Source organism: Lepisma saccharinum, chromosome 26, assembly GCF_977018435.1.
Source record: "Lepisma saccharinum chromosome 26, izLepSacc3.1, whole genome shotgun sequence".
NCBI lineage: Eukaryota > Metazoa > Arthropoda > Insecta > Zygentoma > Lepismatidae > Lepisma > Lepisma saccharinum.
In genome coordinates, this window is record NC_139254.1 from 53,858,485 (window position 1) to 53,883,304 (window position 24,820).

General features: G+C 39.6%; 1 protein-coding gene across 1 annotated transcript in view; it reads right to left on the bottom strand.

The window, feature by feature from the left end:
* Window positions 1-489: 489 nt before the first annotated feature.
* Window positions 490-24,820, bottom strand: part of mTTF (mitochondrial transcription termination factor) — a 30,657-nt gene continuing 6,326 nt past the window's right edge. The window contains exons 2-5 of the mRNA XM_083112294.1: window positions 23,513-23,685; window positions 17,609-17,705; window positions 8,384-8,537; window positions 490-906 (exon numbers count right to left, since the gene is read on the bottom strand). Coding sequence (XP_082968420.1) covers window positions 528-906; window positions 8,384-8,537; window positions 17,609-17,705; window positions 23,513-23,584 — 702 coding nt within the window. The 5' untranslated portion in view covers window positions 23,585-23,685 and the 3' untranslated portion in view covers window positions 490-527. The remainder of the gene's footprint in view (window positions 907-8,383; window positions 8,538-17,608; window positions 17,706-23,512; window positions 23,686-24,820) is intronic.

A 24,820-nucleotide genomic window follows, 5' to 3' on the forward strand; every position in this document is an offset into this window, starting at 1 on the left:
GCCGACTCCCGCTGTCCCTTAGCTATGGTTATAAACTTGATAAGACTAAGAAAAGGAGGAATGGCAAGCAAAGCGAGCAAGAAAACTTTACGAAAATATTTTTTATTTGCATAAAATGTGAATAGGATTTGTATTAAAAAAGTTGTAATTTTTCCCGTCTACGGAGAAAAATTTAAGTAGAATTCACGCATAATTCCCGGAATTCCCGGTGAGTAGCCACCCTGAATGCTGATCAAGTCTCTCGCCCCCCATTTTACAGTACCTTTGGCAACACGCTGTGTATCCAATGCTCATTTGTTTCGTCTCACCAGCAACTTTCGGTGCCTTGTGACATGAAAATGTCTGATGTCAGTTGAAGAGAATTCAACCGATTGCTGATTCGTTGCTTCCGAGCCACCAGCTGGAAATGCGATCAGAATAGGCAATAAATGAATTTGAGTACAAAAAGTAAAAGTTTCTATTACACATCAACATACTGTTATTTACATGTAAAAATATATTTGTATGATACAATTATACTGACAAGTTCATGATAAATATACTCGTTTCTTCATCAGTAACCTGTTACAGAAGTCATTGTACTGTTTCTTGCTTTTACATAATACTAGCAGACTGTTGGGGTTGTACCCAAATGATCTCAATTCTTGCAATCTTGAACGTATGGTCTCCAAGCTATGGCTGAGAATACGAGGAGCCAAACACACTTGCTCCGTTGAGAATCCTTCTTCATACAGATAGTCCAAAATCTCTTTCAATTTAACCACATTTATTTTCAACAAGTTACTGTTTTTTCGGCTGAGATAGCCAATTAGATCAGGTTTACACTGTAAACGTTCTGCGAGGTAGTCGGTCACGCTGCCATAGTCTTCAAGCAGATCTTTGCTCTGAATATGTCTCCTCATGCAACTGAAGGTGAAGAGAAAAAGTGCATAATTCGTACCTCATAAGTACCATAGCTGGGATTAATATGTACTAACAAGTGGCTTTATATGTACATACACATGGACTAAAAATTGGCAAAATGTGGACTAACACATGCATAAAATGACCCAAAACGTTGCAAAGACGACTTCTTCATTGTGATTTCTTCATGTGTGTGATCTCAAATAAAATAAACAATGTATTATTTTCCATTGCATTAATGCTTGAAAATGACAAGCCACAAAAAAACATTGGTTTGAGAACTAATAACCTGCAAATGTGTTAAACCTCGACAATTAGATCACAACACTCCTCCTTAAGCAGTATTATTGCCTCATTGTCATGGGCGAGAGTTGGCTGCCTTTGTTGTACATTTTCAAATGATGCCGGCTTCTGCAACAATAATCAGTACATATACTGCCACCAGATAAGCCGTGCAGCTTTTTCTGTTGGAATGAACTTGTCACCCATAAAATAATGGCAATTTTAACCAAGAAAACAACGTGCATCGCTTTAGGCAGCACAAATGACAGCCTCCTTTGTACAATTCCTACAAGAACACTTACTGGAGCCTAGACAGTGAAATGCTCATGGAGACATATAATTTCTTCTTTTGAACAACTAAAAAGGATTAAATACGAACAATGTGTGAAATAAAACTGTTGAAATATGTAAAATTAAAATATGTTCTTCTTAAATATGTAAAAAGTATGTATTGAAGTTAGAAATATGGAAAAATATTGACAATAAAATGTGTGTTAAATCACTACAAACATTACTATTTGTAAAGATATTATAAAATTTCAGTGGTTATTCGACAAACTAAAGGTACCGTGCATTCATTTCGATCTTCAGCCAAGAGATCGGGAGAAGCGTGGCGGGCAGTGCTGACGGAGATGCCGACATTTGCGGCCTGTAATGTTCGCTTATTTTTATGTACATACGCAGCATTTATATAAATATTGCAAAAGACAAGTACTAACCTGTGTTATAACACGCAAAAGTTATTCTGTAATTCATCCAAGTTCTGCCCTTATATACACAAATAAATACGCTTTAGAAACGATGTTAAGGGCCACGTATAATAAAACATTTTAATCATAGTTTGGACCAGTAACGTCCTCCTTAAGTTTATATCCTTGAAAGCATTTTGTGTCGATGGGGATCGTTTGGAGGTTTTGAATGTTCAACACTGTATCAAGATTACGCTATAGACGAAACCGTTAAAAGTCAATGGTTTTGTGAGCTTCCTTGCAATCCGAAATCTCCGAGCTCGAGTTTTTTGTTCCTTCGCGACTAGATGAAGACAGAGCTGTGAATATGGTGGCGAGCAGATGTAAACCAAGAGTGTGTTAATTTCATACTGTGCGCAAGAGTGTTATTCTTGGTTACTTTCCGTTACTTGTTTGTGTTATTGCAGTGTGTATGTGTGTTGTGTCGGTGAGACGACTGAAATGCCGGCCGCAAGGTTTACGTTAGAACAAAGAAATTTTATGTATGACACTTACGTGAAAACAGACTCGTGTCGAGACGTGTGTAGGCAATTTGTACAGAAATTCCCAGGCGTTTCACCTCCACATAGAGATACGGTTAGACATCTTGTCCTTAAATTACGAGAAACTGCATCGTTAAATTTTAAAACACCTAAGCAAAAACGACGGATTCTAACCGAAGCAAAACTCGATGAAATTGGTGCAGCGTTAGAACGTTCTCCAAACAAACCTCTACGCCGTGTTTCACAGGAGATGGACGTGTCAAAATCATCAGCACATACAGCCACTAAGCTACTAAAATTAAAACCGTACTCTTAAAACACAGGTTAGTGCTCGTTTTGCAATATTTATATAAATGTCTGCATATGTCCATAAAAATAAGCGAGCATTATAGGCTGCAAAAGTCGGCATCTCTGTCAGCGCTGCCCAGCATGCTTCTCCCGATCTCTCGGCTGAAGATCGAAATGAACGCACGGTATGTATTTACATATAAATCCTAGCCCTGGTAATTGCATATCTTTATATTTACACACTAAAAAGTACCACAGCATGAATAATAATAATAATAGTTCTGGCAATAAATCATCAATACAACAGACACATATAGTAGGTTGTATCGAAAAAAAGATTTTGAAATTCAAAAACATGTAGTGGTAAATGCTCCATCTTGGTCATCAATGCACAGAAAAAAATATTCAGGATGGATGGAGGGAGAGCTTTTTCGATACTACCTACACTGGTTACAGAAAATTATTAGTGGTATTTTTTAGGGCTGAGCCATTACCGATGCATCAGTATCGAAAAGTATCGGTTGGAATTCATCTACCAATACCAGCTGATACTTTTCCGTAACATTTTCTTTCTGCAAAAATGCGAAATTGATGCGTCAACAACAGCATTTTGTAGTCAACTGAACATGGCGCAGTTCGTGCCAGATAAAGTGTTTTTGCGGGGTGTTCTGCTTCATTACTTTAAAATGCAGAAAAGTGCTACCGAAAGTCATCGTATTTTGGTGGAAGTGTATGGTGACCATGCGCTAGCTGAGCGAACGTGTCAGAAGTGGTTTGCACGGTTTAGAAGTGGTGATTTCGGCCTGGAAGACCAAGAGCGACCTGGACAGCCAAAAAAATTTGAAGACGAAGAATTGAGAGCATTGCTCGATCAGGATTCGTGTCAAACGCAAGAAGAACTTGCAGAAGCATTAGGCGTTGATCAAACAACAGTTTCCAAATGCCTCAAAGCCATGGGAATGATTCAAAAGATGTCACATTGGGTTCCACATGAATTGAAAGACAGAGACGTTGAAAGACGAAAAACCATTTGCGAATTGCTGCTTCAAAGACAGAAAAGAAAGGGGTTTTTGCATCGCATTGTTACTGGCGATGAGAAGTGGATCCATTACGAGAACCCGAAACGAAAAAAGGCCTGGGCGAAGCCAGGTGAACCAGGTCCATCACAACCAAAACGAGATATTCACTGGGCAAAGGTTATGCTGTGCATATGGTGGGGTATGAAAGGTGTGATGTACTATGAGCTGCTGCAACCGGGTGAAACTATTAATGGAGAACGTTATCGACGACAATTAATGCATTTGAAGCAAGGCCAGGAAATGACCAGAATGGGAGAACAGACATGATAAACTTATTTTTCAACATGATTACGCTCGCCCACATGTCGCAAAACCGGTCAAAACCTTTTTAGAAAATGTCGGATGGGAAGTTTTACCCCACCCGCCGTATTCACCAGACATTGCACCTTCGGACTACTACTTGTTAGATTGCATGAACAACGATTTGATTGGACAGCGGTTCACTTCTTCAGAAGATATCGAAAAATGGGTCTCTGACTGGATCGCTTCAAAGGATGAGGACTTCTTTCGCCACGGAATCCGTAACTTGCCTGACAGATGGGCGAAAGTGGTGGCTCGCGATGGACAATATTTTTCTTAAGGTATTTATGTATTTTGTGTTTGAACTACAGCTTCAATGTGTGCGTAACAACCGCACAAATTAATTCCTAGACCAAATACTAAAAAGTTAATGTATATTTTGGGCATGAAAAAATGGCCTGCCTCATCTTGTCAGACATTCTCAAACTATTATTTCTTCTACATTCGGCCATTTCATTCCTCCCCCATCTGGCAAGTCACATCCAACCTCACACCATATCTGCCCATGTTCTTGTTTCTGAAGAACATTAATTTAGGAGTAACTTTAGTTTCAGATCAAGCGAGATGAGGTGGGCTCGTTTTTTGTGCCCAACTCTGTACTTCATGCATGAGCCATGTTATATTAGTCACATTTCATCTAGAATTAAATAATCGTAAGAAGTAACCGGTTACTTTTGAAAAGTACTTTTCTGAAGACTGTGCATCCAAGTCCATGAGATTTACAAAAACACACTTTTTATGGAGGAATGACATTTTTGGAATGGGCAGTTAACTTAACCAGGGCGGCTACAGACAAGCAGAAATGAAATTCCCTGACTTTTCCAGGACAAAATTTGTATTTTTTCCCTGACAATTTTGAACTAAATCTACATATTTGTACATGGAAAATAAACTCATACAGCTTTCAGGTATGGACTGTATTAAGTATCTACATTAGCTTACAAGAAGTTGACTTAAGTTCTCTATGATTTATATTCGTTCTGAAAAATAGTGAATTTGAAAAATTATTACAATTCACAAACTTTTACAGGGCTTTTCTCATTTGCAAGAAGGCTTAAATAAAATATTTTATTATTTTTAAAGTTATGACTAAATGAGATTAAAGTAAATTAGTTGTTTTTAATGAAGACATTTTGTAATTTCTTATTCTTCTAAGCCTTTGTCGTTATTAAATGTTCGTCTGCCGCTTGCAAAAACCATGACTACAAACTTACAAACTTGTATTTTCGAAGCATTAACGCTTGTATCCTAGGTCTCTTTTCTATATAAAGCAAACAAACAAATTAATTCATGCACACATGATTGATATTGGTATGGTGAATTAGCAGCTTGTTTGATGTGAACATGGCAACACATGGCATCCGCTTGGCACCCAAAACTCTAACATATCTAAACCTGTTTCTCAGGACTAAACGTTCTGAAAGTGAAGCAATGGAATTTTACAAAACAAAGTGTTACATTATCAATGTGACTTCTCTTTCAGTACAAACATTCACGGTACAGGGCTAGCATAAATGATTCATTCATTCAAAAGTATTACACGTACACACATGAAAGATACATGAAAAGAACCACAAACTCACAAAGTTTGTATTGTATATTCCAGGTGGCAGCACGAGGTTAGGACCTGTCGAAAATGAAGGGAAAGCAAGAAAAGAGTTTTTGTGTGCTTGAATATGCCAGATGTTCGTCTGTTATAGCTGTGCAACGCGCTTTCAGAAGAGAGTATAGAAAAGAACCGGCACGTAAACAAAGCATTTTGAGGTGGTATCGGCAATTCAAGGACACAAAAGTGCCAGAAGAAACAGTGGAGAGAGTGAGGGATAGTTTCGTGCGTAATCCAAAAAAATCAACGGCCTGAGCAAGCCGTGAACTTGGAATACCACAGAAAACTGTGTGGAAGATTTTGCATCAACGGTTGCATTTCAAACAGTACCGTGTGCAGCTCCTGCAACAATTAAAGCCGGAGGATTACGCCCGTCGACTAGAATTTTGCAGGAAGCATTGGAGGACGAGGATTTCGCCGCAAAGTTGATATTCAGCGATGAAGCAACGTTCCACTTATCCGGGAACGTGAATCGTCATAATGTGCAATTCTGGGGCACGGAAAATCCACGTGCAGTCGTGACAGTTGAAAGAGATTCGCCAAAGGTGAATGTTTTCTGTGCAGTGTCATAAACAAAGATGTATGGGACGCTTTTCTTCGCTGAGCAAACTGTGACCGGTAAATGTTACCTGGATATGTTGCAGTTGTGGTTGTTCCCGCAACTCAGTGCTGACTTCAGGGATTTTGTCTTCCAACAAGATGGGGCACCCCCTCATTGGAATATCCCAGTTTGTGACTACCTAAACGATGAACTTCCACATCGCTGGATTGGGCATATTTGTGAGGATGACCTAGCTTTGTTCCCCTGGCCTTCCAGATCTCCTGATTTAACGCCCTGCGACTTCTTCCTGTGGGGGTACGTTAAGGACCTTGACTACCCCAATCCTTAGTCGAGCTCAAAGAACGCATCAGTGCTGCAGTGCAGACCGTTGACAGGACTATGCTACAAAATGTATGGAATGAGCTCGAGTATCGTCTGGACGTGTGTCGTGTAATCAAAGGGGCACATATCGAACATTTGTAGAGGGTGTATAAACTTGGTGAGTTTGTGGTTCTTTTCATATATCTTTCATATGTGTACGTGTAATACTTTTGAAAATATAGCCTTTTCAAAACGAATGAATCATGTATGCTAGCCCTGTATATCCAAGTACCGTGAAACTGACAAAACTGACCACAACAATGTAAGACATTTTGTCGCAATTCAACATTAGTCAGATTTAAGTCTTGAAGCTTTCCTGGTGACGAATGATGAAATTATTCTCTCAGGCTATCGACCAGGTGAGTTGTGGAAAAGATTCCAAGCTTTTTTGGTGGATCAAATGTAGTTTTACAGCAGACAACAAAAAATCCAGGTTGGATAAAAGCCTTATTCATTTCAACATTCCTTCATAATGTCCAGACAATGCCGTACTACGGTGTTGAACATCTGTCGGACGGTGCCAGAGTGGGTGCAACCTTCTCGTCGACAGGTCCGACCCCTTATAGCTCCCACAGACAAGGAAAAAAAAATGTCAATACATTTTAAATGTGACATTTAGAGGTTCATCAAATGTATCTGCCTCACTGGAAATTTCTCGTCCCCTTCCGTCACTTGTTTCTGGCACCATGGTTGCGTCCAATGGATAATAGAGACCTAAAAGTTTACACCAAAACCTGGCAAGATGATTTCCCATTTAAGTGCAGCGCTTATTATGACTTCTTCAAAATCAAATGTCTGGCAGGTCCATTGCATCACATCGCATCTACAGTTCAACAAAGAAACATTTGTCAATCAAGACAAAATTCCCTGACTTCTTTTTGACTTCTCCAATTCCCTGACTTTTCCAGGTTTTCCAGGTCTGTCACCACCCTATTAACCCATTACCCTCTAGTGGATGGGAGCCTCTTCCATGTGTATAGCTTCTCTGGATGGAAACTTTTCAAGCATGTGCTTGTCAAACTTACCACAATGTACAAAAAAGTTGTAGATGAAGAACTAATTGTTGAAGAGATATGAAATATTTTTTTCTCTCCCAATAATGAAAGTTAAAGGAAAAGGAAGAAAATTACAAAAAAAATCATATTCAGTATTCATGTGTAGTTTCTAACATATATGTGGCCGTGTGATCTAAGGCATTATGCTTTGGGATCCGACTACAGGAGGCATGCAGGTTCGAGTCTCCTGGGGGAAGTGTAACTTCTCTCCTGAGATTTCAGCCAGTGTATGGGACAGGTGGCCACCCACCACAGTGAGAAAATTGGAGAGCTACGAATGAGTAGTGTCACCTGGTCATGGAAATCTACGACGACGACTGAGGGTTCTTTGTGTTGACCACACGTCACCCTGTTACTGGTTGGATGGTCTCCCACCTTGGCACGTGGGAGTGAGGCTTGCAGTCAGTAGGAAGGCCCTGGCCCTCACGAGCTGTTGTGCCACAAGTTACTTAGTTTTGAAGAAACAACGTTCCAATTACTGACACGTGGAGCTACTACTTGTCCGCTAAAGGCTAAATGTGTGACTTTTACAGAATGATTATTCTGGTTGTGGTGTGCTTTGTGAGGAAGATAGTTGGGTCAGAGTATCTCCAGAAAGAAATAGCTACTCATTAGTTAGGCAACCATACAATAAAAATCTTCTTGTCATTCCTAGGCACTGGACCAGACTTTCTGCAAAGAATACACAATATTATTAAATACAATATAATTTCTTACTTTGAAAACACCTCCTCAGTACATCTCATCATCCAAGGCTTAATTGGTGATAACTCCACTTCTCTACACCTGTCCAATCTGGACTTTATGAGCTGAGGACCATGCCGAAGCACCCATATGTCTTTCTTCAGATCTTCCTGGGAAACACCACTATCTGAAAGGACAAGCAGGTTCAATGAAATAGGCTACATTCCAGTACACATTTCTAGACATGTGAAAAGAGAGAATCAAATTAAAAATAAAACTTTAATTTGATTTTTGTCTAGTAGATTTCTACATGTAGGGTAGCACAAGCTTTCTGCATTTTAGCACAGACGAACTGCTGACATATATATACGAGGTTTGGCTAGAAAAAAACCGGACTGATGCTATGAAATCTTTTATTCGGCATTTTGTACAACAGGAACTTTATCTCCTTCAAATTACTCCCCTGCACGATCTTTACACCGCTCCATACGAATTTTCCATTGCTGGAAGCAGTGTTGCCAGTCATTTTCGGAGATCATGTTCATTACATCCGTCGCTTTTCTTTGCACAGCTTCTACTGTCTCAAATCTGGTTCCTTTTAGGGCGGACTTCTCTCTGGGGAATAAAAAGAAGTCACAGGGAGCAAGGTCCGGCGAATACGGCAGATGTTCTAACACTGGGATGCCATATTTAGCCAAAAATGTCTTCACTGACAGGGCCGTATGGACAGGAGCATTGTCTTGGTGTAGAATCCATGACTTCCATTGCCACAAATCAGGTCGTCGTCTTCTTACTCGCTCACGAAGGGTTTTCAGCACATTAATGTAATGATGTTGGTTTACAGTTTGACCCTGGGGTACCCAATGAACGTACACAATGCCTCGAATGTCGAAAAAGACAATCATCATGGCTTTGAATTTGGACTTGCTCATGCGAGGTTTCTTGTGACGTGGCGAACTCGGGGTCTTCCAATGCATTGATTGGTGCTTTGTGGCAGGGTCGTACGTGAAAAACCACGATTCATCACAGGTTATCACTCTCTCTAAGAATGTAGGGTCTGTTTCAATGTTCTTCAAAGTGTCCGTACAAATGTTCACTTCTGTTCCAATGTCAGGTTCCTTGGCACGAGTTTTGAACACACTTTACTCATGTTCAAATTCTCGTGTAAAATTTGTCGAACACTTTCTTTGTCTATTCCTGTGATTTCAGGAACTGCTCTAATGGTCAATCGACGATCTTTTCAAATCACATCACTAACTTTTTGAATGTTTGTTTCCGTTTTCGACGTGCATGGTCGTCCTGAACGTGGGTTGTCTTGGATCATTTCCTGTCCTTCTTTAAACCACTCAAACACTTGTGTGCGTGATAAACACTCATCCCCGTACACAGATTTTAACATGTCGTACGCTACTGTTGCGGATTTCCCCAGTTTGTAAACGAACTTCATATTGACACGCTGTTCCATTTTAATACTCAGCATTTTTCCGACGGAGCACAGACGCACGTTCCGCTTTGTCCAAGTGCCACAGCGAAACTGAGAGGCCTGCACCCAGGGCAATTAGTCATTCTGTAGGCAGGGTATGGTAGTATAGAATCATGCATTGCTCAACCTTTGCGCATTCGTTGTTTGCCAATAGCAACATCAATCTGTTTTTTTTCTAGCCAAACCTCGTATATTTATATATATATATATTTTCAAGCCTGAGTTAGTGTCTCCATACCCCAAGAAGAACAGTCTTTGGGATGTGTCGTATACCGACTAATGATAGACCTATCTATCATTAGTCATCTGTTACAATTTTCTTATGTTCACTGATAAATTTGTGTCTTCGTCCAGAATAAATGGACATGTATAATCCATTGCACTACGTAAGTTGTTGTGTATGCCGGTTCTATTGATTCATTTGTGAATTATATACATTTGTAACTGACATCTCTCAAATTGCATTCTTGCCTTCCTATTCCGTGACACCGTACTCAATGGGATGCACATGCAGTCACTTATAAGCCAGTGGCCATCTTCCTGGCGAACTGAGGCTGCTGTAGAATTTCCTCCTTGATCTGTAAATTTGCTGATGTGGTAAGCATGCATACAGATATTGAATATTTATTTGCTGTAGAATATCTGTACACTGTGGATTTCCACAGGGCAAGAAACCACTGCTCGTAGCTGGTGCAAGTGTGTGGAGGAGGCACCATCTTTAAAATGACAATAACGGTGAGCTTATTGATCAGTGTTGCAATCTTCAGTTTTTTGTAAATAACAGCTGATACCTCATGTAAATATGAGCTGAATACAGTCTGTCCGATAATTTTTGTTGGGCTTTAATAACTTGCCTGAGATTTCGGCCAGTGTATGGGACTGGTGGCTACCCACCATCGTGATGAAATTGTGCAGATATGAATGAGTAGCATAACCAGGTCATGGAAACCTACAATAACAACTGGGGGTTCCTCATGCTGACCACACATCACCTAAAAAAACATTTGCCAGCTTGCAGAAACAATTTCCGGAATTTAAATAGTAACAATGGATATATTGTTTTGTAATTCGAGTATGCCATATCTTCATGTGCATGCAAATGACCAAAAAGAGACAGAACTGAAATTACACATTAATTTCTGCCGTGGTGTGCTGGGAAGGCAGTTTTCCCAGGAGTCCGGAGAGGGGAAGATTTGAGAATGTAAATTCAGGGTTCCCTCATGTACCATGGTAATTAAAAGAATGAATTAAACACTAATTTCTATGAAGTTTTAATGTAACTCCTCCTGGAAAGAATTATATTTCGAATCGCCATGAAATGAGGTGTGGTGAATTTCAAAATATTGCTAATATTTGTACCAGCAAAACAAAATTAAAATTGCATTTTGCAAAAAGAACCCCATCAAATGGTGGGAAATTTTAATGAGCTGGGAATTTCAAAGGTGAAACAGGGGCTCTTAAATTTGTGTAAAGACACCATGTATCAAATTTCATTACAATCTGAAGTGGCAGGACGGACACACACAGGATGAAATGATCCACAATTCAAGGCTTGAAGACTTTCCACATCTCCGAAAGTTCATGTTATTTCCAATATACACTGAGTGCTCACTGATTTGCGACCATCCCTCCAAACAACAAGGAACGGCCCAGCAGCTGCTCTGATCACATGACCACCCTGACTGGAAGTATCGTGGTGAATATATAGACACAACGCTACATGTTAGTTGAACAGCACATGTTAAAATGGGATATATCGTCGTTCCAAAAGGGCATGATTGTGAGTGCCAAACATCAGGCGTGTCAATAACCCAGACAGCAACACTGGTCGAATGTGCCCAGTCCAGTGTAGTGAGAGTGGCAACGACCACCATGACGCAGAATTTTAAGGGTGTGGAAGGTGACACCAAAGGGAGAACATAAGAGTCAAACGGCTCGTGACAGCTGAACGCACCATCAACGTCCAGGAATTACGGGACCAATACAACAGTGGATGTGAAACACCCATATAGCACACTGGCACACATGAATTTCCACAGCAGACAACCCGACCCACTCATCACCCACTCCTTCACAGTCACTACCGACTTTGTCTCGCTTGGGCCCACGAGCGAGTATGCTTATTGGACCGTGGACGAACGGAAAAGTGTGTGTTGCATGCAATGAATCATGGTTTTTGCTACACCAATGTGACGGGTGTGTGCATGTGTGGCACCACCAGAACGAGGCTATGGACCCTTCCTGCATGGTGAGTGCTGTACAGGCAGGTGAGGGCAGCTGTATGGTGTGAGGTTGCTTGTGTTGGCATGGACTGGGACCATTGGTGTATATGGACCGCCATGTGACATCCGTTGTGTATCGGGAGGTGTTAGGGGACCACTTACACCCCACAATGCACGGTGCCACTGAGGTGGGACTGTACTCTTTTGGCTAGAAGAACATTCCACAGAGATGCAGCATATGAACTGGCCCCCTACCTCCCCCGATCTTAATCCCGTAGAGCATCTGTGGGATGTTGTGGAACGAGCTCTTTGAACCATGCATCCAGGCACTGACGTCAGTTGGCTCGTTATGGGATGCCGTCAGGAATATATGGTGTCAGATCCCCGTGGAGACATATCAGCACCTCGTGGAATCCATGCGACGTTGTGTCCAGACTGTCTGCTGAGCCAAAGGTGGACCAACAAAGTATTAGGTAGGTGGTCGCAATTCAGTGAGCACTCATATGTAGATTCAATTGTAGATTGTGGAAAAACAAAGGAACAGACTGAAAACACATACGCCCAGAAGTATGTTCTGTTTGCAATTCGTGCCACAGCATTACGATCGTGCGGGTGTGCATATGCGCCAAGTTGTTTGATCCAGTGGCAAGGCACAGACATCTGTTGGAGGAAAGATAATAGTGCAGATGCTTTGCAGTGAGTTGTGATAATGTTCAAGAAAATCGAGATGCCCGCCACATGTGAAGTATGGTCGGTGATCCATTTTCTGATTTCATTCCATTAGAAAAAGGAGACTGGTTTTCACTATTTTTCAGGAAGTAAACAGACGTATAATTGTAAAAAATTCAACAACTTGAGTGAACATGGGAGTAAGAATGAATCCACTTTCAAAATAGCTGTATGTTTCTTGAAAAAGCAAAAATATGCCGAATATGATGAAAAATCTATCAAAATATGCTCTATCACATAGAAATGACAAAATATGCATAAATATGCCTTTAAATAGCACCTACATTTATTTGGTTTCTTCATAACATGAATTTTTATATATTTAGGGAACACATCACTCTTACCGAAAAAAAATATGCTAAGGCATGAAAACGCTAGTCCTAATGATGAGAAATGCAATGGTGATGGCTGATGACTTGGTCTGTGCAGTGAAAGAGAAGATAACAGAGAACATACGATTCACCCTGTTCAGTGCAGTTTCCACACATTTTCCGGTCGTGGCTTCACAATCTTGTCTCACAAACTGAATTTATGTAAATTGTGTGTCTCTTGGGTACCACAGACACACAATTATAGAAGATAGCAAAAAGAAGCTTCAGGATTGTGCATTACAGTTTTTGAATCTTATTGTGACTGAGGACAAGACATGGATGTTGCATGAGACTTGAAACAAAACGACTGTCCATGGAGTGCACACATCATTGCCACAAAAGACCAAAGCCAAACAAGGACTTTTTGATGCATGGTGACACCGTCAAGGTCAATAAATATTACAAAACACTGTCGTGGACAAGTATGGTGCTGGCAAGTGGAGGTGTACAATATCAGCATGGAAGGTGTACCATGGTGAGTGGTGAATCACGTGGTTCCTGTGGAAAGACTGTGTGCTTACAGCTATGATTCACAATTGGCTACAAGCAGTGTGTGGTGAATCTGCTCCAAGTCATGCAACCGTGTTCCGCTGGGTGGCAGGTTTCACTGCTGGAAGTGCAAGCATTAAGAAAGGAACCAGCCCTGGACATCGTCGCTCATCTCGAACCCCTGTCATGATTCAGCAAGAGTCTGACATAGTAATTAACGGCAAGCATGTGAATGTGGACGCTAACAGCATGCAACCAGTATGGGAAGGGCGATGATCCACATCATAGTCACAAAGGATCTAAAGATGAAGGTGTGTCCACAGTGGGTTCCTCATACACCTCCTCACCCAGGAACAAAAACTGTGCGTGTGAACTGTTGCAGGCATCTCTTGGCCCTCCATGCCGAAAATCTAGAGGACTTTTTTTGCTCGCTTAGTGACTGAACATGAGTCATTCTTCAGTTACAAAACACCCCAGAAAAGACAGCAATCAATGGAATGGAAACATCATTGCAGTCCACGTCCAAAAAAAAAAAGCAAGACCGTCACCTTCATGTGGGAAGCAGCTAGTGTCTGTGTTTTCGGATGCAGATGGCATCCTGCTTTTGGACTGGCTGACACAACGTTCTAGGCAGAACACTGGCATACTGTGAAATTCTCCGCTGAGTGCGACGTGTTATTCAGAAACGACGACCAGGGAAGTGTGTCTCTTACACGACAATGCCAGGCCTCACACTTCTCTCTGACAAAGGCAACACTGCATGCAGAGGGTGTGCATGGCAACCAGCCAATGGGAGGAGTGCAATGTTGTATAGTTAGGAAAATGCGGCGCGGAAGTTAAAAGCCGTGTTCTGTAATTTTCTTGCGTGCAAGATGATTTCATAAAACTCGCCACTTAAAAAAAAAAAGGGGGGGGGGGCATATTGAACCTGACTGTCCAAGTCCCATGAATTTCTGTTGCCTACAGCCGGAGTTATCGCTCCTTGAAGAAACAAGGGAACATCACCTTTCATTTCCTTCCGCCTGTTTTTTTCATTGCCAGGGAAAACTGTGGGTGTTAAATTCGTCTTGATATAAACAATGACTAGAGGCACATATTTTTGGTAAATAAAAAAAGCAAAATTTCGGTACAAATACAGAGTCGATTTCGGGTTCAAAAGCGGTAAATAAAACAAAATTTCGGTGTTATAGCAGTGAATAATCACATCAAAAATGCTACTATATAAGATGACAATTTGGTTTCAAAATTGTGAATATAATCCTAAATTTGATTTAAAAACTGCACTTATTACACAAAATAAACACCCCTTCTAATATATAGTTACCCGAGTATTAAGTTTATTCCTGTGTAAAGTGGTCCATTTTTGCTTCTCAAATATTTACAGCAGAATTAATCATATTTCCATGAATTGCATAACTCACAGGATACTTCAGACTTCAGAAAGTGTCGGGTCGGTATATAAATGGTAAATTTTGTGTTTAAGAGTATATTTCGCATTTTGCAGTTCATTTCGCATTATTTCGTGACAAAACAGAAAAGAAAAATGGGCCTCACACCTTTCAGAAACATGAAAAATGAACATTACAGCATGTTATTTCATATTTTCATCAAAAATTAAATTTGCATGCCTCTAACAATGACCCTTCATTGTCCTGGGCATTCTTGAACATTGAAAGTGTGGGTCAGTTTGAGTTCAGAATTTTCATAAGGAGGCCGGTGTAAAATTATTCGCTTATCGTTCACTAATGTGCCACAAAGAACAGTTGTGAGAAGATTAAATACAGCCCTTTCGTGCAATAGTGTGTGTTCCGTGTGTTCTTTTTATTTTAAATAATGTCACTCTCGAAACCTAGCACCAGTAGTACAGGCACCAAGGGTAAAATAATACATTCACAAGGGAGATATATTATTTTTAAAGTGTATTCGTACTTCACGGAATTGGCGTCGGAAGAAGTGCATGCTGAAACAGTGTTTTCACATAGTAGAGAACTTACGGCTAAAGCGTGTTGTGTAAGTGTTCATACTCTGTCGCGTATTGTAAAACAGGGTAAAATATCTACCACAGAAATTGGTGAACCCCTATTTAAATCTCCTGGGAAACATGCCAGAAAACAGAAAAGTGTTACCAGCTTAGATGACTTTGAAAACGATGTACTCCGTCGTACAATATTTGAAATGTATGGCAATGGCCAATATCCTTCTATCAAGAAACTTGAGCATGTCATGAGGGAAAGAATTAATTACACTGGTTCCTCTACTTTTATGGGGTTAATACTGATGCTGCGCTGTCATTTCTTTGGCGTTATTCCATGGGTAGTCCGCAGTTTCTGAGCAAAATCATCACAGGAGATGAGTCTTGGGTGCACCCACCAATACACTCCCGAGACAAAGAGGGCATCCATGGAATGGAGACACAAGCATTCGACACCACCAAGAAAAGCCAAAACCTGTCCAATGGTTCAAAAGGTCATGCTGACAATCTTCTTCGACTCCGAAGGCGTTGTTTACAGTGAGTTTGTGTCCCAAGGAACAACAATCAATGCCGCAACATACGGTGAGACTTAAAAGAAGCTGAGAAAAGCCATTAAAGATCGAAGGCCTGGAAGATTGAGTGATGGGATTGTTCTTCTTCACGACAACGCTACCCCCATACAGCTGGTGTCACACAGAATTTACTGCAAAAATTCAAGTGGGAAGTGTGGTCTCACCCTCCCTATAGCCCTGATTTGGCACCCTGTGACTACCAACTTTTCGGTCCTCTCAAACAAAACCTAGTGGGTCAGCATTTCGCGTCAGATGAGGAAGTGCAGGAAGCAGTCTCAAAGTTGTTCAATAAAATTGGATGGAATTTTTACACACAAGGAATCGAAAAACTGGTCACACGATACAAAAAAGTGCTTGGAACACCTTGGTGACTATGTCAAAAAAAGTTAAATGTTCATGTGTTTTCGTCCAAAAATTTTTTCTTTCTAATGTGTTTTTTTTTTTTTACAGGGGGTGTAATTTACTATTTGATTCACCCACGTATATTCAATTAACAAAGAAACATATCATGATGAATATCCGTGGGGCACGTCTGCATTTTTTTTACAAGTGTTTAAAAAATGTTCAAAATTGAAAATTATATGGATGAAACAGTTTTGTTCCTCACTTAACATAATAGTTGTTAATGTCAATATTTTGTTGCATTCGCGATAAAATGTCGTATTTGGAAAAACAGAGTAGCTACCACATGGACTGAGTGCGGCCTGGCAACTGTGGATGAGTTCAAGCTACTTGAACAGCCTACATGCAAGGATTTAAGAGAAACGTAAATAGGTATTTTAAGTTAGTCAAGTATTTACTTCATAACTAGGAAGCACAGCCCTTCCTCGGATGATTAAAAAATTTCTTATTAATCATTATTCTTAAAAAATAAAGACTTCTTGGCATAATGCTTTAAATGTTTTGTTTTAAACATTTTTCTTTCTGTTTTTGTTTAAAACACTGTTTAAAACAACAAGAAACTGTTTGTTCTGTTTCTTTTGAAACAAAAACACAAATTTTGCCAACTCTATAAGTAATTCCAGTGTGGAATTCAAGCAAATATGGTCCCTTCTTCCCAGAAAATATAAATAGTAGCATAAGTGGAGCAAAAAAGTAGTATAGTATGTTGTTTGGTTAGTACATCAGATTTGTAATAGAATTACACGTCTGCCATAGCTCCAATCCTCACCACCGGCAAAAAGAAATTTGTTCACCTGAAGACGAGAAAAAAGGTGATGTTAGAATAACCATAGATAAAATAATTAGACAATGGATAATGTCCAATTAACAATGCATGTTAATGTAGATACATTGCCACTAACATTCAGAATACGAAATTAGAAATACTACTAGTATTAGAAATACAATCGGTATTTTTCAGTATGATTTTGCAAAAAAAAATCAAGACCACGTACATCCTATTGTGCACTTTACTTACCTAATAGCAAATTAACAAGCAGCTGCACACGAGACAAGGACACACACTGCAGGAATGGGTAGTCCACAATTAAACCTGCAGCTTCAGTAGGTTCACACTACAAAAAAACAAGCAGAAATGTGTGTATCAAATGTGTGCATAAAGTAAAGATACATTGCAATTTATTAAAAAGATAAAATTTGCTTGAAGTGGTAATCTCTTTTGTATGTACATTTATTATTTTACACTGTCTTGCTGACACTCTAATAATAATTTATATTAATCCCACGATATTATTAGAATAATTAAATCAAAAGTTTGATGGAAGAAGAAAAAAATATGGAGGATCTTGGTCTCCGAATCTGGTGGTAAGAAGGCCACGATGAAGGTGAATTGACAATATAAGGATAGTGAGACTTGCCCAGAATAGAGAGGTGACTGATTGATTGATTTGCTTTATTTTACTTCGTTTCTTGTGCCACTTTTGGCTAATTTGCGAAGATGGGGATGAGTGATGAATAGACAAAACAAACATCCACTTCCTGGGCAGGATTCAAACCCGGGATCCCTGGCATCATAACGCAATGTGCTAACCACTCCACCACAGGGGCCGGTGGAGAGATGGAAAACGTATGATGATACGGCAAAAAATTATCATGTTTAGGAATTCCATAGAGCTAGCTAGTTTTCATCTGACTCTTTATGCTAATCCTGACAATTAGATGAAGTTTATGCTTTTTTTTATTTACCATTGATTTTCTGCAACTACTGGCTAATTGTAATGATGAGGATGAGTGATGACATGATGAAGGTGATGAAAGGACACTCACAAAGAATAATAACGTATCTGTTAGACATTCAAACAACAGACAACTGTGAGGAAAAAAAAAACAATGGAGATATCTTTAAATTCGGAGTTGGCAGTGCTGCAAGAGGGCCAGATTCTTCGTCATGCAGTAGTTCCAATGATATGGTGGTGGCTACATATATTTATAAGCCTCATTTCAAAAGGTTTGCATACTGCGCATGAGTGGTCATTAGAGTGGTGTGACTGTTCTGATTGTTATGAGTCAGACTTCAGTGTAAAATTTTGTGGATACATTTGCTTGATAGATTGGCTCTGTGCTGAACAACTGTGCCCTAAAATGGAATGAAAAAAATAATGAGGTCATATTTCATGTAGCACGCCATTGCCCTACATGAAAACTGAAACTTGACAAGGAAAGAACTAAATGAAATTCACAAAGTTTTGTTTGAACTGTATGGTGATACTGTAGTGGATTGTAGCACAACGTCACAGTGGGCTGCTACTTTTCGTGAAGGTCACATAAGCAATGAGGACAACTCATGAAGTGGCAGCCATCAAATGCAACAGATGACACAGCTTTGGTTGCTGTTAATGAAATTTTGGAAGAAATTTGAGGCCAAGCATGTGAAGAAGTTGCACACGAAGAGAATATGTCAGTCACTTCAGTTTACAGGAGAGAAAAGATTCGTCAAAGAACACCTGACGTACCCCCACTCATTTAGCATGATAAATGTGAAACCACATGTTTCTAATAAAGTATGACTACTTGTAGACAAATATCGATGGGAAATACTTCCCCACATTCCTTACGAGGGGGTATCGTAAAGTTTTGACAATCACCATGAAGTTTTTTAGCTATAAGAGTGAATTTTTGTCAGTAAACTTATTAAACCTTATGTAGCTAATGGTGCAAAAACCAAGTGATTGTTTTTTTTCCCCTCCAGGAATCGCATGAGTTAAGAGGAAAGTGTGAGATGGATAAAATTGAAGCCCGAAGTGTGGTAAAGTTCCTGCATTTGAAGAGGAATAATGCCTGGCAGATCCATGATGAAATGAAAGCTATCTATGGTGATGATTGCCCATCATATGAGACTATTGCGAGGCAGAAAAAGAATTTCCAAACTGGCCACATGTCACTGACAAACGAGCCAAGAAGTAGGAGACCGTCATGCACAGACGACGCTGTCAATGTGAAGAAAGTGGAGTGTTTCATCCTGGAAGATCGACGTGCAACCATCCAAACAATAATGAACGAAACGGGGCTTAGTTATGGTAGTGTGTCAAAAATAATTCACGACGAATTGCACATGACAAAGGTGTCTGCATGCTGGGTTCCACGCTTGCTGACTCCTTTTCAAAAACACACACGGTGCGAATTTTCGAGGCGGATGTTGACCCTTTTGGAGCAGGATGAAGATGATTTCTTTGGTCGTCTGGTAACCATGGACGAATGTTGGGTCTACCAGTACGATCAAGAAACCAAAACCATGAGCAGGGAGTGGAAGCACTCCCATTCCCCCCCACCCAAGAAGGCAAAGGTGCAGAAGTCGGCAAGGAAGCTCATTCTCTCAGTTTTCTGGGATTGTTGCGGCGTTGTATTAACAAACTACCTTGCGAAGGGTCAGACCATCACTGGCGACTACTACTGCACACTTCTGGACAAGTTGCGAGTGCTCTGAAAGAAAAACGGCACGGCATGCTCACGAAAGGCCTTCGTCTCCTGGCCGATAATGCAACCGCTCACTCTTCGCAAGTTGCGATCGAGAAGGCAAGGCAATGTGGCTATGAAATCTTGCCACATCCACCTTATTCTCCCAATCTCGAACCATCATTATGGAGCTTGAGCAATGGTTTTAGTCACAATCCAGGGAGTTCTACAACGAGGGCCTTCGGAAGGTCAAGAAACGATGGGAGAAATGTGTGGCTATGGATGGTTACTATGTAGAGAAGTCCCAAGTCCCTCAATATAAAACACGAATTCTAGCTCATTTAGAACAGGGTGATTGTCAAAACTTTACGATACACCCTCGTACAGTCCTGATATGAGCCCACGAAATTGATTTGTTCCCCACACTGAAGCAACCATCCTGTGGGAAACGTTTTCGTACAAGTGAAGAAGCTTCTGATGAGGTGATCCAGGTAATCAGACAAGTCAACAATGAAGGTGTCCTGGCTGGAATACAAAACTTGCCCAAACGTTGGGAAGCTATAATAACGAACAACGTAGATTACATTGACGGTTTGTAATGTGATTTTGGGAAATAAATTTATTTTTTCAATTTAATCTTACACTGTGCAAAACTTTTAAACGTCCCTGATATGTATCTTTTGGCCTTAAAGAGAACTTACTTGTTGAAGTTTATCGTAACAACAAAATACATACTGCTTTTATCTTGTGAAGCACATGGCACACATACAAACCATCAACTTTAAACAAAAACAAAAACAAAAAAAACAAAAAAAAACTTGAAATCATCTAAGTCTGTGAGAAAGAGGAAGTTTGATGTAGTTTGCAGAATTTTTGATTTGGTTTACTGTACTTTGGTTTTCCGTCACTTTTTGGCTAATTGCTAGACATACATAATTTTCGTAAATAAAAAAGCTAAATTCTGGTATAAAAACGGAGTCAATTTCAGGTTCAAAAGCAGTAAATAAAATAAAATTTCGGTGTTCGGTGAAAAAATGGATGAAAAGTGGTACATAAAAAGACATTTTGGTATTAAAATTGTGAATATAATCCTAAATTTGATTTAAAAATTACACTTATTACACAAAATTAACATTTCACTTCTAATGTAGTTATTTATGTACATTTATGTAGTTATCTGAGTATTAAGTTTATATCTGTGTAAAGGAGTCCATTTTTGCTTCTCCAATATTAACAGCAGAATTAATCAACTTTCCATGAATTGCATAACTCACAGAATAATTGAGACCTCGGAAGGTGTTAAGTTGGTAAATAAACCCTAAATTTCTTGTTTAAGAGTTTATTTCATATTATTTCGTTACAAAACATGGTTAACAAAATGCATCTCATACCTTTCAAAAACAAGAAAAATTAACAATGCGTTTTTTGACATTTTGTTTTTTCGTCAAAAACTACTAATTGCAAAGATGAGGATGAGTGATGATATGATGAACGGACATTCACAAAGAACGCCCATGCCAGGCTGGGATTTCAACCCAGGACCCGTAGTGTCATAGCATTATGTGTTAACGACACCACCCTAGAGGCCAGCATTTTCCAAAATCATATGTACATTAGAAATAAATATGGAAAATATGCATGCATGATAAATTTTGTTTGTTAAACTTGGAAGAAATTCAAAACATTCTGTCACATAAATTAAGCATTTATAGCATTGTAATTCTATTTTACTATAGCAGGCACTTCTCAATAATGGACATCCTTATGTTTTCTGTTGGTGTCAGTTATAGAGAAGTTCCATTGTGCAGATATATATGTTTTACAAAGTCAGCCTGAACACAATATTTTTTCACCTAATTTGCACACACTATAAAGAAAAGTTAGTTAAAGTACTCCCCTGTGGAATATACTGTTCCGAAAGAATGCAAGGGCTGTGGAAGTATGTTTACACACACACACACACGCGTTCTCGGTCACAGTCAAGATGATGTGATCAGTGATGTGATCAGCACTATGCTCTGACTGTCATTATCCCTCCCTCCTGATATCCCATTGATTGCGAGACTGAGGAAGTCTCAGAGCCATTTATGCAGATATAATAATGGGGGAAAAAATCACTTGGCATCACCCACTCTGGAAATCAAACCTGGGTTTTCCACATGGCAGTAAAATAACTTGACAGGGCTTCTTTTTCATTGAAACTGTTAATAATTATTAGAATATGCCATATGCAATCAACAGTTCTAAAAAAAAACAAAGAAAAATCAAGTTACATTCATGACGACATAATGAAACAATGTACAAATTAATTCTCGCCCCCTTAATTTGCCTATTATACCATAATGATAGAATTATTACAATTGGAATTTTCCCTGCCATGTTCGTACACTCAAATACCAAACTAAAAAATTAAAATACCCAACTAGCAGAAGATGTAACCTAAAGAAGCAGTACTGAGCATGATTTCGTTCAAGTGTACGTCTGACACTGCATGCTTTTTGCATATTAACCAAAGAAAAAGGCAGCTGAGGTGAAGGAAATGATTTGTTTAGCCTTGGGGGAAGATGCTGTATGATACAGCACCTGTAAGAAGTGGTTCTGGTGATTCCAAAAGCGTAATTTCAATCTGGAAGATGAACAGCAACCATGGAAAGTGTAGGATGAAGAACTGGAGCAACAACTGAACAAAAATAAACAAATCAATTTCAACTGATTTGTTTGAGCAATGAAATTGAGAGGGAAAGACCATTTACAAGCAGTTGGACTAGGAAGGTGATATTGCAGCATGATAATGCCAGACTGCACATGGCAAAATAAACTAAGGAGATGTTCCCTAACCTGCCCCCTACCACCTGTTCCAGCCTCTGCAACAGCATCTAGGGGATTTGTACTTCAGAAACCTTCAAGAGGTGGAAAATAGCATTGTTGAGTTTATAGATTGTAAAGCGCTGTTTTCTATTGCTAGGGGATTCACCAGCTGCCTAACAGATGGCAAAAGGATGTAATTTCCAATTTCCAATTACTTTGCTGATTAAAATGTAAGATCATTTTTGTTTTATGAATAAGCATTTTCTTTCTTTAAAAAAAAAAGACCGAGAATTACCGTATAAGACGTGCCTCCTTTTTTGGACTCACTTTTTAGGAAAGAGCTTCATCACCTAACATTATAACTAAAGTACAGTATGCTATTTCAAATATAAAGTAACATGTAGGTCTGCTTTCAAAAAATAACTTACTAATCTAAATAGGAAAGAATATATTTTAGTCTTCTCCACCACACACTACAAAGCAAATTGGCTCACTCGAACAGGGAAAATTTCCAGAAATTGAGGTAATCAAAAACTGAGTATTGGCGTACAAGATGCACCCTGATTTTCAGACCTATTTTTAAAGGAAAAAAGGGTGTCTTAGACACCGGCAAATACGGTAATTTGCACACCTAATATCTCTCTCTCTTTTAAATACATACCTGCAACTTCTCAGCAAAATAGTTAATTAGGTCACTCAGCCTTTGTTTCTCCTTCCACCAATACATGGCCATATGCCTCAGCTTCTTCAAGGGGAGTTTCAACAGCGGGAGACCAACATTCAGCTCTCTTACATCCAGGTCTTTCAAGAAGGCAATTCTAAAACTCAGTGCTTCTGGAAATATAAATACAAAAGTGTTTTTCTCCATATGACATTCAGACAATAACAGTGTCAGTAGAAAATGAGTGAGGATAGGAACATTTCTCTGGGAGGAATCACACTCAGTATTCACTCAAATATTATAGAAATTCACATTTAGGTTAAAAGAAAATTTAGTTGGTACTAGTTTACTATCCTTCGGACACATTTATTTATTTTTACAGAAGAAACTACTTACCGTAATAAGTTCCTGTAGCATTGTCGAACATCGGGAAGGTGTTTTGTGTGATGTGGGAATGTTTCATAGCTGCAATTCATGTTGTTTGTTGAAAATTAATTCTCCGACGGAGAATAGCTAGCCCCAGGAACCATTGGCGCTAGCCCCATGAACCATTGATGCTAGCCCCACGAACCATTGACGCTAGCCCCACGAACCATTGACGCTAGCCCCACGAACCATTGACGCTAGCCCCACGAACCATTGGCACGTGGTTAGGTTAGGCAAACATAGTTAAAATTTGGTGTCGTGGTAGTATAAGGAATATATATATTTGGTTGTGAAACAAAAAAAATTGCGAAAATCGACAGTTTCCATTCCGAAAACTAACGCCTTATTTTTGCTTATTTTGCAATTTCTAGATGTTCTACACATTCAGGAATGTTCCGCGAAGCAGATACGTAAGTACGAATGTCAAAAATTGAAACGAAAACGGCCGCACTTCGAAAAGTAATACGATCGGTTGGACTGTATCTGTGAGACACAAGTACAGTTACACTAAAGGCTGAATCACACAAGACTGGTTTCAGTACGAATGCTCTAGTTGGCACTGGACTGTCTACTGTTTTATAACATTGTGCAAATTCCATAAAATCAGTAACAATTTCTTACTCTTTGCCCCCCCCCCCCCTTCTTCCTTTCCTGCTTTCTCTTGGTAAGCACTTCGTATTTAAATGCTCACGTGATTTAGCGATGTCTTGAATACGGTGATGCTCAGCTTCCTATAGTATGCACAATTGCTACCAGGTGGCATCACTTGAAGGTTAAGACTGAAGTTCTATTAATACATTGGGGGTTAACGGACCCAATCGACGTAATCCTTAAGAGTGAAAGCGGCTGAATGTGAAGTTCAGTGCAGATGTGAAATTCTTT